The 16,163-nt window shown below is 37.3% G+C and overlaps 1 protein-coding gene across 1 annotated transcript in view; it reads left to right on the forward strand.

The window, feature by feature from the left end:
- Positions 1 to 362: 362 nt before the first annotated feature.
- Positions 363 to 16,163, forward strand: part of Ubqn (ubiquilin) — a 61,259-nt gene continuing 45,458 nt past the window's right edge. The window contains exon 1 of the mRNA XM_083118534.1: positions 363 to 490. Within this exon, the coding sequence (XP_082974660.1) occupies positions 389 to 490 (102 nt within the window). The 5' untranslated portion in view covers positions 363 to 388. The remainder of the gene's footprint in view (positions 491 to 16,163) is intronic.

Genomic DNA, 16,163 nt, shown 5'->3' on the forward strand with positions numbered 1-16,163 from the left:
TCACGTAGGGAGGAGGAATTAATCCTTCTGGTTGCATGTTTTGTCCCGACCTTAGAGGCATACCATAAGTAACATTTACATTTGAAATTATTGGAACCTCATCCCTACATTTATTTCAACTACCACACTGGTTTTGCACATTGTACAAGATCATAAGTTAATTTAATTTGGATATCTTATTAAATATATTTTTGTTGCGTAAGACCTTGATAGCATAACTGCTTTCTTGTTTAAGGTTAATTATTCTTTTGGGCATGTTACACAAGCATAAACAGCGTACTTCCGTGTTGCACAAAACTTTCATCTGTTACGGTATTTCGCAGCGCTCCAACCAAAGGACATCTTGTGGCGCGTGTGAGAAATAATCAGAGTCATCCAACTGTCCAAGATGGCGGAAGGCCAGGAAGGGAGTAAGAAAATTACAGTTACAATTAAAACACCTAAAGAAAAACAAACAGTTGAAGTAGACGAAGATGCTTCCATTAAAGACGTGAGTATTTAATGCATATTAATTGGTATTGTAATTTACGCGACAGTACGTAAATATTGAATGTGACAGACGAGATGTCTGGCAATATCCATTTAGGGAGTACGGGAAGCGATCGTTTCTTGTTTTTGTCCAGTGTGTTCTACACGAGATTTATTCTATATTTATGTAATTTTAAGCTGTAGTTGTTTTAGTTTATTACACACTGTTATTAATAACAAGAAGATATGTTTTTCTTTTAAATGCCACATTTTGAGTTGTTATAAACATCAAGAGAAGTAAATTGTCGTGTCACCAATCTTGGATGGAGTATTTCCGCTCCCTGTATTACAAAGCAGTTTTATTACACAACTTGAAATTTCACGGAAATATTCTTCATAATCAATTAATAGAAGTACCAAACTAAATGTACAAATATTATATTTTCCACTATGAAAATTTATTTCGGATATTTAGTTACATCTAGTTAGAATGACATGCAACACATCAATTTTTATGTAATGTCCGGTATGGCAATATTACATATTTATTAAGTCATTTTCCTCATCTTCAAAATAATATACACTAGAAACGAGGTGCTATTTCTGAAGTTTTCTTGCAAATTTTTAAAAGAAAAAAGAAAACCTCAGTATGAAGGAAAAACTTAATATAGGCTAAATTTCATAAATGGAAATGTGAGCCTATTCAAAATTTGGGTGGAGGTTAATCATTTAAAAAAATATTTGAATTTGTTAGCTTTGGTGGAATTATTATAACACTGCAACTCGACAGGCAGGTTACATTTTCTACTGCAGGCCTAGTTTTTTCTTAAATACATCAGAATGATCTGCTAAAACATAGTGATTGCTGATCTGTGTATCCTCTTATTGAAATAGTAAATAGTCAATACATATACAGATTCTGGCATTGAACTTTATCACAGTACACTTTTTATTAATGCTAAAATGGATCACTGCAATATCTACTGCATTGCAACTGATACAATTGTTATCAGATGAAAGTGACTCAATGTGTATTCATCAAGAACTAGATTTCCATTGTTCTGTAACCCCACCCCTAATTCCTCTGAAATGAGCGGGTCTCATTTGAGGCGAGCCACGAGCTACTGAAGTTGAGACTTTATTGTGGCATGAGTTTACAATACCGGACCACTCCAATTTCTATAAAGTTTCGCCTACCTACCTACTTTCGGTGTCCTGATGACGTATCTGTAGTTCATATTTGGTGGTCACTTGTTAAAATTGTACATTTACGTGTAGAACTTGTAAAATAACCTTGCGATTTACCACGGTCATTGTCCATACACAGCAATTCGGAACCATCTTTCTTTCGCAATTCGTTAATGGTCTTACTTTACGCACAACAATCTTGCTACCTTGAATATTGACGTCAGACGAGGAATGCCTACGAGGTTAGGTTAGGTTCCATTAGCATAAATACAAAGAAAGGCTAAGAGAACTATACCTTGTCTTGCCTAACATGTAAAAACTCTCTCCTGTGACAGAACACTATGTTGCTAAAGTGTTGTGTGATAAGTGACACCATTCGGGGGGAAATGGCATCTCCCGTGGAGCTACTGTTCTTATGGTAGGGTTACGTTAAGAAAACATAGTTTATTTAGTTTTTTTCTCTATTTCCATACTCGACCTCCAATTATTACATGCAGATTCGTGATTAGGAGTTCACAATTAGTGAGTAGGTGAAATTTCATAGAAATTGAAGAGTGGTCCGGTATTGTAAACTCGTTCCCTTTATTGTTATGAAATGTAGCAGGAGAGCCTTTCTTGGAAAGGCCAGCATTTGTGGGAAATTCCATCACATGGTGCTGTGCCAAATTGAATAGAAGGTGTGCTCCTGCTGTGGTGATTCATATCGCTGATTATTTTTACACTGCTGTACCTTCTCAAGGGATATGAATTCAGACTTTGAGAGATTTTTGGAATACCCAGGCCAGGTAACCTTGCCTAGGTATCTGGATGGAAGAACAATATTTGTCTTGGCCAAAGTTCCTTTTGTTTGATTGCGATTTCATCATGCTACGAATGCAATTTTTACATGGTTCAATTTCGATTTACGTCGGTTAACACATACTGCGGAGTTTTAGCGATTACTTAAGATTTTGTTCAATATATGCTTTCATGGTTAGGTTAGGCAGGTCAGGTTTTTTTCTCTTAGCATTAAAATCCCTACACTCGGGTGCAAGTTATCTTGACAGTGACGTCGTAACAGCATTGCAAACTTAAACCATTCATAGTTTCACTGTCTGCACTCAGAAGAAAGGAAAAACAAGGGATTGAAATTCAATAGATAAAGATACAAGGGAAGGGAATTCAAAATGTCACAATGTGAGTATTCTTGTAGAATAAATATAATAATTAAATTGAGCATGATACATAATTATAATAAACTGTACGAAACTGATTTGCATTCAGATAATGAATACGGGATGGCAATGTGCCTTCGAAAGGCAAGTTCGCGAGACTTGAGCACAAAAATATAGTTCCTTGCTCAAAGCACGTTGCGTCGTATACAGTACGTAGAAATGTATTACACATATTAGATTCTGAAAAAAAAGAAAAAAAAAACTGTTGAAATGAAGAGTATTCGGTATGATTGTTTTGCTGCAAGTCAAAGCTGAAAAAATTATGTGTGAGTTCATTGACCTGAATCTCCAAGCTGATTGCGATGTGGGGGTAAGGGTGACTCCACAGTGAGCGAGATCCGAACAGGTGTTTCGCTTGCGTGTTACTTTAAATCGCATTGCAAACAGGACCGAATTTACCTCTTTGCTGCCCCTAGGCCAAACAAGCTCTGCCACCCCCCATACAGTTTATCAGGAATGAAATAACCCATTATTTTCTGTATTACTATTTTTAGCATTTATCTTGTTTTTCAGAGAAGACTTTTATTTTTACTTTATTTAAGTGATAGGTATATACCATCGTACAAACAATGTAACACAGCTGACACAATCGAGACACTACACACCACCTACTTCTTGAATAATATTCTCGAGCAACTAACAGTAGAATAGTACAATGCGAAATTCCTTTAATAATGCTTGCACCGACAGTTTAATTCTCAACAATTCAAGGCGAATCTCATGCATTTTATATGCAGCTTTTGCTTCTTTTTTTCTCTGGAGACACGAATGGAATGACAAGGTAGTAACAAGGAACGGTGTTCCTGGAATGCAGCCAAGCTGGTGTTGTCTTTCAAAAGCAAGTGACAGACTCCACGCTCTTGCCACAATCATCGGCCCGGCTCAGCACAATACTGTACGTACATTCGAAACAACGACGTCTGTAATTAAAACAACAAATTAGTAAACTAGTTCCAAGCCCTGCTAGCCTATCTCTTAAGAAATATTCTTCGTTAACTTATATTTACAATACAACTACATTAAGTCATTCCATTTGTGTGTCCGGAGGAAAAAAAGAGGCAATCCGAGAATTAGGTATTCCTTATGAATTTAAAACAAACAAACGTGCTGCCGCTCCAGGCCCGGGCCTATGAGGCATATTGGGAAATCCGGACCTGATTGCAAAGGGAAAACTTTGAATAGTCATGTGGGAGAAAAATGTGAAAAACAAAATTTCCAACAGTGGGAAAAGTGGCTGCTGCAATTGATTGAGATCCTGATTCATAAGCACATCAACATTTAGGTATATTTTATACAACAAGGGTTTGTATTGGCTCCACCAATATCTGCACCAATAAAGTGTTACCGGATCTCTGTGGAAAAAACATCTTCATTACATGTATAAGGCAGGGCATGAAATTTGTTTGAAGTCAGTCGCCGGACTAAAATCTTTGGTCGCCACTATTTTATATTGATAAATAATAATAATATGAGCAATTATTAAAAAGAACATACCTTAGGAATTAATGTTTATGTAGCGCTGTCGTTCTGCACTGAAGTATCAATCGCAACTGCTGGGTCAAACACTGACGGGGGGGGGGGGGGGGGGGTGGTTCATTTACGGAAACTCTGAGCAAATCATCCAGTGTCTCAGTCTTTAGAGAGTTCCTGTAAATAGTCTTGAGTCTGTTGTGACAGCTGAAACCTCTCTCACATGAAGCTGTGCTCACTGGTAAACAGCACAAACTGTCAAAATCTGGAGCAAATTGGGGAATCTTGCTGAACACTCCTCACTGTGAATCTTCTCCAGCATCTGATCCAAAGTCAGAGAAGGAAACAAAAGTTTGTATTCTGTCCACTCTGCTAACAGAATATCCATTTTCTCATTATAAAGGCTCGGGTTCAAGTACATGTAGAGCTTCTTTATTTCTTCTATCCCAAACTGAAGAATATTTTGTTTGGGAGGCCAACCCAAGATGTCGAAAACATGCAGAGATGCAATCACATGTGTTGATATAGATTGCAATCTTTCTGTGATGTACACCTTCGCATTGTTAATTAAGTTTCCTGTAACAGTCTGAAAGAAATCTTGTTCGCTTGGTCCAACATTAGATTCCAGGTCAGCCAAAACTGAAATACAGTGTTCAATTCTTATTTTCAGAGATGAAATCAAAAGACTCTTATTTTGTAGGGCCACGCTTAAAGAGTTCAGTTTCCTGTAAAAATCCAAAAGGAAGTACAGAAGCTTAACAAATTTAAATTGCTTCAAACTTTTCAGCAAACCCTTATGTTTAGTACTATCATTGTCTTTTCCATGGGTCACAACAGCTTTCCATGATTGCAAGAGATCTCTTACAGCACTTTCTTTGCTTGCTAACCACCTAATAGTGTGGATATCACTAAGTTTTAGAATTTCTTCTCCTATAACTTCTGCCGTTTCTCTCAAGAGGTGAAGTCTTTAGCAGAGCCATGATAAAACTGAAAAATATTCCTAATCACAGAATAAAATGCTCTAAGATATTTAACTCCAACACAGCTAACTGCAAAGGGTGCGCAAGGCCTGAATATTTATAATTTTATTACAAATATCTTTCATTTGCACACCCAATCCTGATTTGTGCCCGACCATATTTGCTGCACCATCAGTACCCAAGCCTACAATGTAATACTTATTTCTGTATTTATTTGAACCTATTGCCCAATCTAAATAATCTGATATGGCTGTGAAGTGACCAGCAGAAGTAGCATTTGGGAGCTCTATTACTTCTAAAATGTCCTCTCTGATGTGACCATCAATTGCATCCACGTATCGAACATACACATTTGCATGCGCGACTGACTATCGATCTGTGGATCCATCAATCAGAAGTCTGATGTATGTACTTTTCTTTATTTTCTCCACTAGATCTAACTTCAAAGTTTCAGCTATGAAATGAATAAATTCTCTGCATTGTTTTTTATTGCCATACTTAGGTAAAACACTCACACTTAATTTTCCTGCCAAACACAGCAGATCTGCAAAGTATTTAAATGGCTTCTCATATTTAGCTACATAGTATACTACATTAAATAAATTTGTAAGATGGGGTCGGCATTGAGTGGACAGGGGGTTTTCAATCGGCTCGCATTCCAAAACCATGTATGAATGTTGGATTGAGATGTTCGGGCATGTTTGACACACATTTGAAACAACAAAATTTTAGTCGCCAGCCCCAAACTTTTGGTCGCCAATGGCGACCGGAAATTTGGCGCCCTGGTATAAGGCATGAGTTAATGTTGGGCTTCAGTCATTCTGTAAACAAGACTTGGGAGGACACAACAGTTGCTTCACATTGCAAGGATGGGTAAGAATTTACAATACCGGACCCTTCCGTAATTTCTATCCTAGTTCTTATACTCACAAAATACGTGGTCCCGATGAAGTATCTGAGGTTAACATGTGGGGGTGACATGTTGAAATTGTTAATTGATGTGTAGAAGTTGTAAAATAAGCTTTTCAATTACCGCAATCGTTCTCTGTATGCAAGCATGGAAACCATGTTTGTTCAACGTAGCGTTCACTTGTTCAGTAATCTGCGTGATGTGAGGAAGCTGGCGACTTTGAAGGTAGGAAATAAAGTTCTTTCGTTCGTAAGTTTTTTTATTAGTAACTTTTAGTTGGTTACGTATTAATAATACAGGGCATTCGTTCATATTTTGCATAGTCAATAATTTAGGACACTTGATCACGATTGTGTAGTTAAAATTTGTCGCTCAAGTGCTACGAAACTGACATTTTTTTACGGTGCCCCACAAACCATGCATGGTTAGGTTAGGCAAACATAGTTAAAATTTCATTCTAAAACGTAAAATATCGAAATAATCATTGTTTTGGTTGAGAAATCCAGGGTTTCTGTTCCGATTGCAGACCACTCAATTTAGCTTATTTTGCAATTTCTACACGTGACCCCCAAATTTTAACTTCAAATTTGTGATTAGGAGGCCTCAATTAGTGAGTATGCGAAATATTACAAAAATTTGGGAGGGGTTCGGTATTGTAAATTCGCTCCCAAGGATGTATTGGGTGGGGGAGGGGTTCTTTCCCGAAAGACTTGGAAAGTACAAAAATTAAATATTCAAAATATAATTTTTTTACCACTTTTTGTATAATCGATGGTTATATATTTCCGATAAACTTATTGAAAGGTAAGGAATTTGGCTCATACGGCTTCCAAAGATTTATGCACAATACTACTTACAATAAGAAGTAATCACCAAATTTACTTTTCGTCAATTCCAATAGGCAATTAATAGCAATAACCGTACAATTATTTTTGCTTATTACAATATGATTATTGACATTAATTTCCTTGTCAGAGCAGTTGCATTTACACAAATTTTGGCGATCTTAACTACACGTAAGTTACAGAATGAATAGATGTTGTTATATAGGCTATCTATTCTTTTACCATTTTTTACCAATTCATGTAATAATTACATTGCAATATTAATTAATTTATGTATTTAGTTAATAGCATTTTGATTCATTATAATTATATTATTATTGAGATACTTAGTCGAACCCCACACCCTGAAATGTATTTCTAGATGTGTGGCTAGGCTGTCGAATTGGTATGCTTTCCTTCTAGGCTCAGAGTTTCATCCTTAGGTAAAAAAGAAAAGGAAGGTTCATTGTTGTGTATGTGGGAAGCAAATATGTTTTTTTTTGGAAAGTGTTTGTTTGTTGTTTTGTTTGAGAAAATGTGTTGAGACAGCATTTTGAGACGTGGTTCATCGATTTTCTACCCAAACTTCAATCAAATAGCATAGTTATAATGGATAATCCGTATCATTCTGTTTGCAATGAGAATGTGCCAAACAATGCTTCGAGAAAGAAATTACATCAAGAGTGGCTTTTGTGGAAGACTGGTAAGAACAAAGTTTACTTAATATCATCACTTCGTTTATAACACATATTCAAAACATTAAAAAAACCGTAGTTTCTCAATCCAAATATATTTTAACTTTGTAATTTGTTTATCTTTTTGTGTTTGTATTTCGTTAGCGCCAAGCATTGACATTTCTCTGCATGAGGATCATTATCACACAAGAACATTCTGCTCCTCTCTTGTGCTTTCTCTGCAGAATCTTGAGATGCAGATGTGACAGAGAAAAGTTTTCATACTTGGCGCGGAGTGATACATCAAGTTGTAGTGATGTCCAAGCTGACATCACTGTCAAGATACGTCTTACACCATGGTGGAAGTTTTTTTTTTCAACATAGATAGCTTTTTTCAAATCCAAACAGTGCTCATTACTTCAAGGAAGCTTGAAATTTCATGTGACAACGATTTCCAAAAGTCTACAATATAATTAGTCTTTCTGCTAGGAGAATTTGAAAAAGATCATAAAACAATCTGAACCATTACCTTTGTCTTTAATATTTCTATTTGTGATCTAGCAGGTTAATTCTTACGATGCAGGAATTTTAAAGACAAGGCTGTCAATATTTGCAACAAAGGGCCAGTGGCAGATCCAGAAGTTACACAGGGGATGGGTGAGTTTTGGTCGGGTAGCTCACCTCACCCAGAATCAGTTCTAACCTAACCTATTATGTAAAGAGTACATAATATTGTAGATAGGAGCTCAGCTAACTTCCATGTTGTAGAGATATGTATTGTCTTCTAAAATCGGGATTCAGGGCTAGTTATCATTATATGTAATTATCATATTCTTCCCATTACCATGGTAAACTGAACGATCATACGAAGAGTACAGTGAATAACCACCAAAAAACTATTCTCTCAAGTTATTGGAGTCTTGTGTTTGATCTGTTTCTGATGCATATTGCAGTGGTTCAGCTACAAATTTAAACTGTGGGCCCAGTTCTGATCAGCATACCTTGAGCATAAAGTGAACATTAATCAAACTTGAAAACAATATACTAAATTGTTAATAATAATGAAGGCTATAGCCTTTTAAACTTGGTGATAAAAGACATCATTCGAATCTGCAAAAATAATAAGCACAATAATATATCCAAAATTTTTGCAGTTGGGATGGGCAATCGATCTGTGCCTGCAAAGGGGTTGTGAGAAGTGCAGCCATCCAAAATATCTCTGAAAATAAAGTACTAAAAAGCTTGAGAATTAGGTTTCCTTATCCACTTTATTTTAAATTGCAGTGCTCGCCATTTCTTGCCTTCATATGGAAGTTACCTTACATTATCAAGACCATTCTGAATTGAAAATATTCTTAAACTTGACCAGCTCTCATGCAAAAGAAGTGAAAACTAGTTTTATTAAAAAGAAACATGAATTGTGTTCAGGGGTGCCCACACGGGTGACTATGGTGCAAGTTGCATCATTGAGATTTTTGGGGGGCATTTTTTCCCTTCAAATAATATAAAATTCACCATTTATATATTTTCCAAAATATACATAAATGTTTTACACTTTAAATGCATCATATTTAATCTATTAGATGAACAAAAGAAAGTGTTTAAGTCCATTATCGAAGGTCGGGGGGGGGGGGGGGGGAATATCCAACTCGAACATATTAGGCCTTAATTGATAGGTGGATTCTGGGAGGGATTCTTAATTAAATGTTTGGGGGGGACAGTATCCAATTCTAGGTCTTAGATTATGGCAGGTATTTTATAGCCTGACAAGTTAAGTCCCGATATGCGCAGATCGCTGCGGAGCATTTCCTATTACGTCATCCTCCCCACCACTCTTCTACTCACAGGTCTGGCGTTGAGAGTACCAGTGGTGCCAACTCAGCAAAATTAAGCTAAAACAAATATGACGATTTTCATGGTACAGTGGCTCTCAGCGACAGACAAACCTGCAAACGAAACTGAAATTGATGCGGAGAATAGAGTGAAAGCATTGTGAACAATGAACAAAAGGCAATTGTACTTAAAAATTCAAAGTGTACCTTATGTGAAACAGTATGCGATTGACACGAAATTTAGAAACGCGGGGCACACCATAATACGACTTCCGCCTTACCACGCAGACTTAAATCCCATTGAGCTTGTGGGGGGGGGGGGAATCAAGGGTAAGGCAAGGGAATTCATTTCGGATTCACTGGACGCAAAGAAAGAATTGCTGGGAAAATTATTTAGTGAATATTCTCTACAGAAATGGATTAAATGTTGTGAACACGTGAAAAAAATTGAAGATTCTTACTTTGAAAGAGATGGACTTAAGGACGAGCGTGTAGATGAACTGATAATTAGACTTGGTGAAGCCGATTCAGACACGGACACAGATTCATCGGTAGACACAGAATCGGATGAGTGGGAGAGTGAAACTGAAGAAGGAGAACTGGAAAACATTTAGAAAGTGAGCTCAGTTCTATCGTTTATATATTTTTTGATTTTTCTATCATTTTATTTCTTACATTTCTTATGCTGGTAAGAAATATTCCTAATATAACTTAATTCATTTAAGGTTTAAAGGGAAAATATCAAAATGTATTTAGAATTTAGCGTAATCAATAGGTAGCGTAGGTGAGGGGATACTAATTCATGCCTTTCACATTCAAATTTCGTTGAACATTCCCAGACGATTCCTCTCCCTCCAGGTTTGCAACACTGCGAACTAACGTCGCTGCAGACAATGGGGTGGGGAAATGTGATGCGAGGTGCGCAAACAATGGATTGCAGCGTCTTGTTTTTAAACTTGTCAAGTTATAGTTAGAGGGATATTGAGTATTAAATTGAGGGGGTATCCAATTCTTGTGTATTACTATTGTCTTAGACTGTTGCGGAAGTTCCGGTCTGGAGACTGATAATTATTTTTTTGGAGAAGGCAATATCAACAATATGTCTAAAATTGGGATGTAAATTTTGGTGGTTGGATTGAGTATTAAATTTGAAGGGGGAGATAGCTCTTGATAAAGTGTTAAATCTTAGATTGTCAAGGGATTTCTGTAGTGGAGAGAGAGTTCGAACATTAAATTTTGGAGACTGTATTTAGCGATATGGTATCCACACATTTTCGATCCTGAACGTGACAAAAGAGAAGCTGGAAAAATACTAAATATCTTGGGATCCTAAGAAAGTATTGACACCCCATTAAAATAATATTCTTGAAATCCTTCAAAGAAATGGATGTAAAAATTTTCTTGCTCGCTTCACTCGCATTGATGTGTTCATAGAAAGCGGGTTTGGCTCGTTACTGAAGTGAATGTCAAGTTTTATACTATAGCTGCATTGCAAGACATGAAGGGATATTCATTACTAACATCACTTCTTAAAATATAATACTTAGTGTTAGTATATTGCTTAATTTAAAGCAGGTGCACCATTTGGATCAAAAATATATCGAATCCTAATTTCTAACTTTTTGTCACAGGAAAATTTCACATATAAATTAATCGAACAATTAAAAAATGTGGACAGTTTAACATGGTATTTCATTCAAATAGACATCAATTGTTACATATTCATCCAAACTATTTTGGGGAGCTTATGATGGCCTTGGGTGATGGGCACCCCTGTTTGGGGAGGATGGGCAATTGAAGTATTGTTCAGTAACGCTAAGAAAATTATTGCTTTCGGTAGACACGCTGTCGTAATTAAATACTTTGTGGGAATTATGATATGGTTTGATAATAATATGATTTGGGGGTGATGGGCACACCTGATTGTGTTTGAGGTGAAATTTAAAAAAGTTTTGCTCTACAGTACGGTCTCAAACTTGCTGCAGCCAGCATAACTTGTTGATTTTCAGTTTCCTTTTTTCTAGAGCAGAAATGTGCCAGCGACATCCTTAGCTGAGCACCTAGAGTTGCTGACTCACATTCTGTCACTGATGGTGCTATGTTCAGCTCCTGTCATTGATATGGGTGTTCCTTTGATAGCTTCCATTCACAAATTTTATCTATCATTTATTTTCCATAAATTTTATCTAATTATCTTTCATTTCATTGTCACAATTAGCATAAATAAGCATGGTTGGCCCGGGTGAGCCCAGCCATACACTATTTTTTTCTCCCTCCGGAAAAACCCAGTCATTTTCCTCCAGAAAATGTAAATTATTGCTTTAAATTCTTTTGGCGTTCTACGAGTCAAAACGCTTTTGAAAACTTGTGAGGAAAAGGTTTAGCGGATGTTATAATACTAAAAATATTTAATGTACTACAAGCCAGTGGGGTTTTCAGGATATTTTCCTCAAATCATGTACGTTTAACAGAAATAAAAAGAACATTATCCATAGACCTGCACAAGACCTGGAGCAGACCCGTTCGCGAAACATAGCTCCTAAAATGCCATGCAACCTGCGCAAAACCCTCGCTTAAGCAGCTTGTCTGCCCAGATCGTTCCTGGCAGGCATTGTCGACCCGCCTGGTACCCGCAGTCTTACGATACCTAGTAGGTCTCAGTTCGTTCTTTTAATCATCTGCATGTCCCTCCCTCAGCATGACGTAGTTGCTTTGTGTAGAAACCACCGGTTGCACACCTGTCTGCAGTGTTCCCAACTGCAATAGATTTCCACTACTTAGAAAGAGAACTCAGAGCCACATCGCCAATGAAATGAGATTTAAGAATGTTGCTACTTTGCCCCCACACACATTGAAATAGGTTTTCCGTGGCATAGGCTCCATAAGAATATGTCGTAAACAACCAATAATCCAGGGCACTACTCTAACATGTCACGTTCGACGCCGAGGTCACGAGTAGAGCAACACACTGTGATACTGCGAACACCAGAGCCGTAGCCAGGCAGGATCCAGGGGCATTGCCGTTATCCCCCCCCCCCCCCCCTTCTGAAGTTTGGTAAACTACTTGGTAAAATTTGTTTGCAGTGACGAGTGAAAATGTAGACTGCAGATATTATTTTACTCAAAACTTGATAAAGGTTAAATTCACAGAATACAAGGGACAGATAGGCGTAAAATTATTTCATTTGATTTATGAGCCGAAGTCAAAGTAGCAGGTAGTAATTAGAATATTTTCTCTCGGCTTCAGCTATCAATGGGAAGATATTGAAAATATATTGTAAGTATTTGAACAATATTTCTAGATTTTCTTTGTCCTATATTAACTTAATGATCAGGCTACACACACAACACACACATATAATTTACTTTCATATAATACTACGAGGGTCACTATTTATATTTTGAGCCTAACAATGAAAAAACAGGAATTTGGCATTGAAAACTCCTTTATGGTCAATACACTTTTGCATTCGTTCGAACCATTTGTCAAAGCAGTTTTTCCAATCTTCTTGAGACACCTCCTTAATATGGTTTTTGGACGCATCAACGCCGTCTTCCGCTGACGAAAATCGTTGTCCACACAATTTATTCTTGACATTCGGGAACAAGAAGTCATTGGGTGCCAAATCAGGACTGTACGGCGGATGACCCATCAATTCGATTTTTTGACTGTTCATAAAGTCGGTTGTTAGACGAGATGTGTGACAGCTGGCATTGTCTTGATGAAGAATGATCCGACGGCGTTTGTTTGTTTTCCGTATTTGACCAAAGACCTCTGGCAAACAAATTGTTGTGTACCATTCAGAGTTGACCATTCTACGTTCCTCTAAAGGCACAGTTGCAACATGAACAGTTTTCCCGAAAAAACAGGCAACCATTTGTTTCGATGTGCTTCGAGCACGAACAACTTTTGTTGGATTGGGTTCATCTTGAAACACACATACAGTCGACTGCTGTTTACGTTCCGGCTCATATGCATATATCCATGATTCGTCACCTGTTACAATGTTATATAGGTCTTTTGAAGCACCACGATTGTATTTATTGAGCATTTGTTTGCACCAATTGATGCGAGCGTCTTTTTTAGTTTTTGTCAAATTCTGTGGGATCCAACGAGAACATACCTTTCTCACAGCTAAATGATCATGTAATATTTTATATATGCTGGTGGAACTAATGCCTATGGTTGCCTCAATCTCACAGTATGTCACATGACGATCTTGCAGTATTAGGTTTTGCACAGCATCAATGTTTTCTTGATTTTCTGATTTTGGACGACCTTTGCGAATATCGTCGGTGAGCGAATGGCGGCCACGATTAAATTCGTTATACCAGCGTTTCACAGTGGCAAAGGATGGGGCTTCATCGCCAAATGTGGAAGTAAGTTGATTGATGCACTCTTGTCTTGATAATCCACGTCGAAAATCTGAGTTAATTCCATTTTATTGTTGTCGCGCAATCTCCAAGGCAACATAAACAACACAAATGAAACTATTGACAAAACATTTGAAGTACGTTATGGTCAATAATGCCAGACAATTCCGTGCAAACGTCAAATCGTGCCTAACTTCAATCAGTGTTGCCAAGGCTCAAAATATAAATAGTGACCCTCGTATTAAACCTTTGAAAATGGACTTGGTTTATGAAGCCCTCCCTGATAACCCATGAGCACCCACCCCACCCTGCCAATCAATTCTGGCTACGGGCCTGCAGAGGCGCAGCCACGAATGTTCCTTTGGAGGGGCAAGTACCTTAATAAACATGCCAACCACAACAACAATAACAATAAAGTAACATCAATGGCATTATTATTCTCATCATGCAAAAAGGGGGTGTGTAGAAGTCGCTAATGCATTTGTGTTGAAACAAAGGATTTGAAATATTTTTTCAACACTTTAATTTCACATTAGCTAATAATGGAAAACAAGCACGCAAACTGTTTTTGAAAGGAAGAAAATGTATGAAAAATGCATTCCGAATGTTCATATGGCATGTAAAATTTTCATGTACAATATTTTCTTTTCACATATATAACATGGAGCGACGTAAAATAAGAAAATATATATGCAACATGTTAACACTAAATTGTGTACGTATTCAAAGCTGCTTTAATGCATATTTAAATACATTACATATTCAATTAATCAATCTCATAACAAACCAACATTGATAGCAATGTTGGCATTGGGCCACCATGGCATTCTCTGTTTTAAAACGTTTTTCATTTAGATCGTTCGGTTCCCAGGGCCGACCTCAGCTACCCCTAGCTACGGCATTGAACTTGATGAGACTATAATATATTTCTACTTTCATAAAATTTGAAATCAAGGGGTTGCAATTGCCCCTCCGTTCCCCTCTGCAGGTGCCCTTTTCCGTCTGGAAGGAATAATAATACAAGAAAAATATGAAAAATGATTCCATCTTGAGTATCCTTTAGCCTAGTTTTTCTTGTACTTTAAGTTTGCCCCCCTTGCCCAACCCCGCTAGACTTCATTTTCGTCGAAAGTTAATGAGCAATTCCCCCTGCCCCCTGTGGTTGCGCCACTGTGTGTTTGGTTGACACCGTGTAATGAAAAACAATTAGTTTTCGATGAGGAGTGTTTTGTTTGCTTGATCATTCATTTAAATAAATGAAGCTGTAATATTGTGTGCATTTCCTGGCAATAAGATAAAAACTGCTTACAATGAACTGAAATCGCTAAGTATATAAATTCTCCTTGGACCAGAGAGCTCCTCCTAGGACTTCGTAGGATTTTGGAGCTACGTAAGTAGGCAACACTGGCTGCAGCTGTCAACGTGGTGAAGAAACGCCTGGAGCGACACGCTGCCGGAGGGCTGTTTCCTTCCAGCAGCTTTTACAGGCACCCGGGTCTTGTTGAATGCCCAGGTATCTTGTAAGCGCAGAGAGCCTTGAAGACGAGGATCCCGGGTAAAGATGCAAGTCGACTCGTTGCCGTGGGCAGGCGAGCAGTTAAACCTGTTCTCGTGGGGCAAGAAGCACGGGTAGGCAAAAGCTAGACTTTGCAGTACTCTGCATATATCCATGAACCAAAAAAGAATCAGAATATTTTAGATATCCATGAACCAAAAAAGATTCAGAATATTTTAGATAAAATGTTTGCATTGATTGATGCAGCATAGTTGAACAAAGCTTATAATTTTGAAATGTGGTAGCACTTTATCAGTCACTTCCTTATGTGAGAGAAACGATAGTGGCACATCATAGTTTTACCTCTGACAATCAATTGATACAATAATTTTTTGCATGTTTAAAGCATTACAAGGGATAATTGAGTACATTTTATTGAAATCTTGTTGATTGAGACATAATTAAATTGAAACACTCTTTAAATGATTTCTCATCGTAATGGGTTGCTTGCCTATTCAGGATAAATGTTATTTATGTTTGGTTAGGAGGTCTATACACATGTAAGTCATACACTTTCATAATGTGACACAATATCAGTTTTTTTTCTTGTTTTTTTTTAATGGTGTCGGGTATTGAATTACTGTAAATACAGTGTAGATGTATACTTTCATATTTTGAAATCTTGTCGAGACTACAGTTTTGAGCTTTGAGCACAAAACTTACAATATAGGAAC

This window comes from Lepisma saccharinum, chromosome 3 (assembly GCF_977018435.1).
Source record: "Lepisma saccharinum chromosome 3, izLepSacc3.1, whole genome shotgun sequence".
NCBI classification, from domain to species: Eukaryota; Metazoa; Arthropoda; class Insecta; order Zygentoma; family Lepismatidae; genus Lepisma; species Lepisma saccharinum.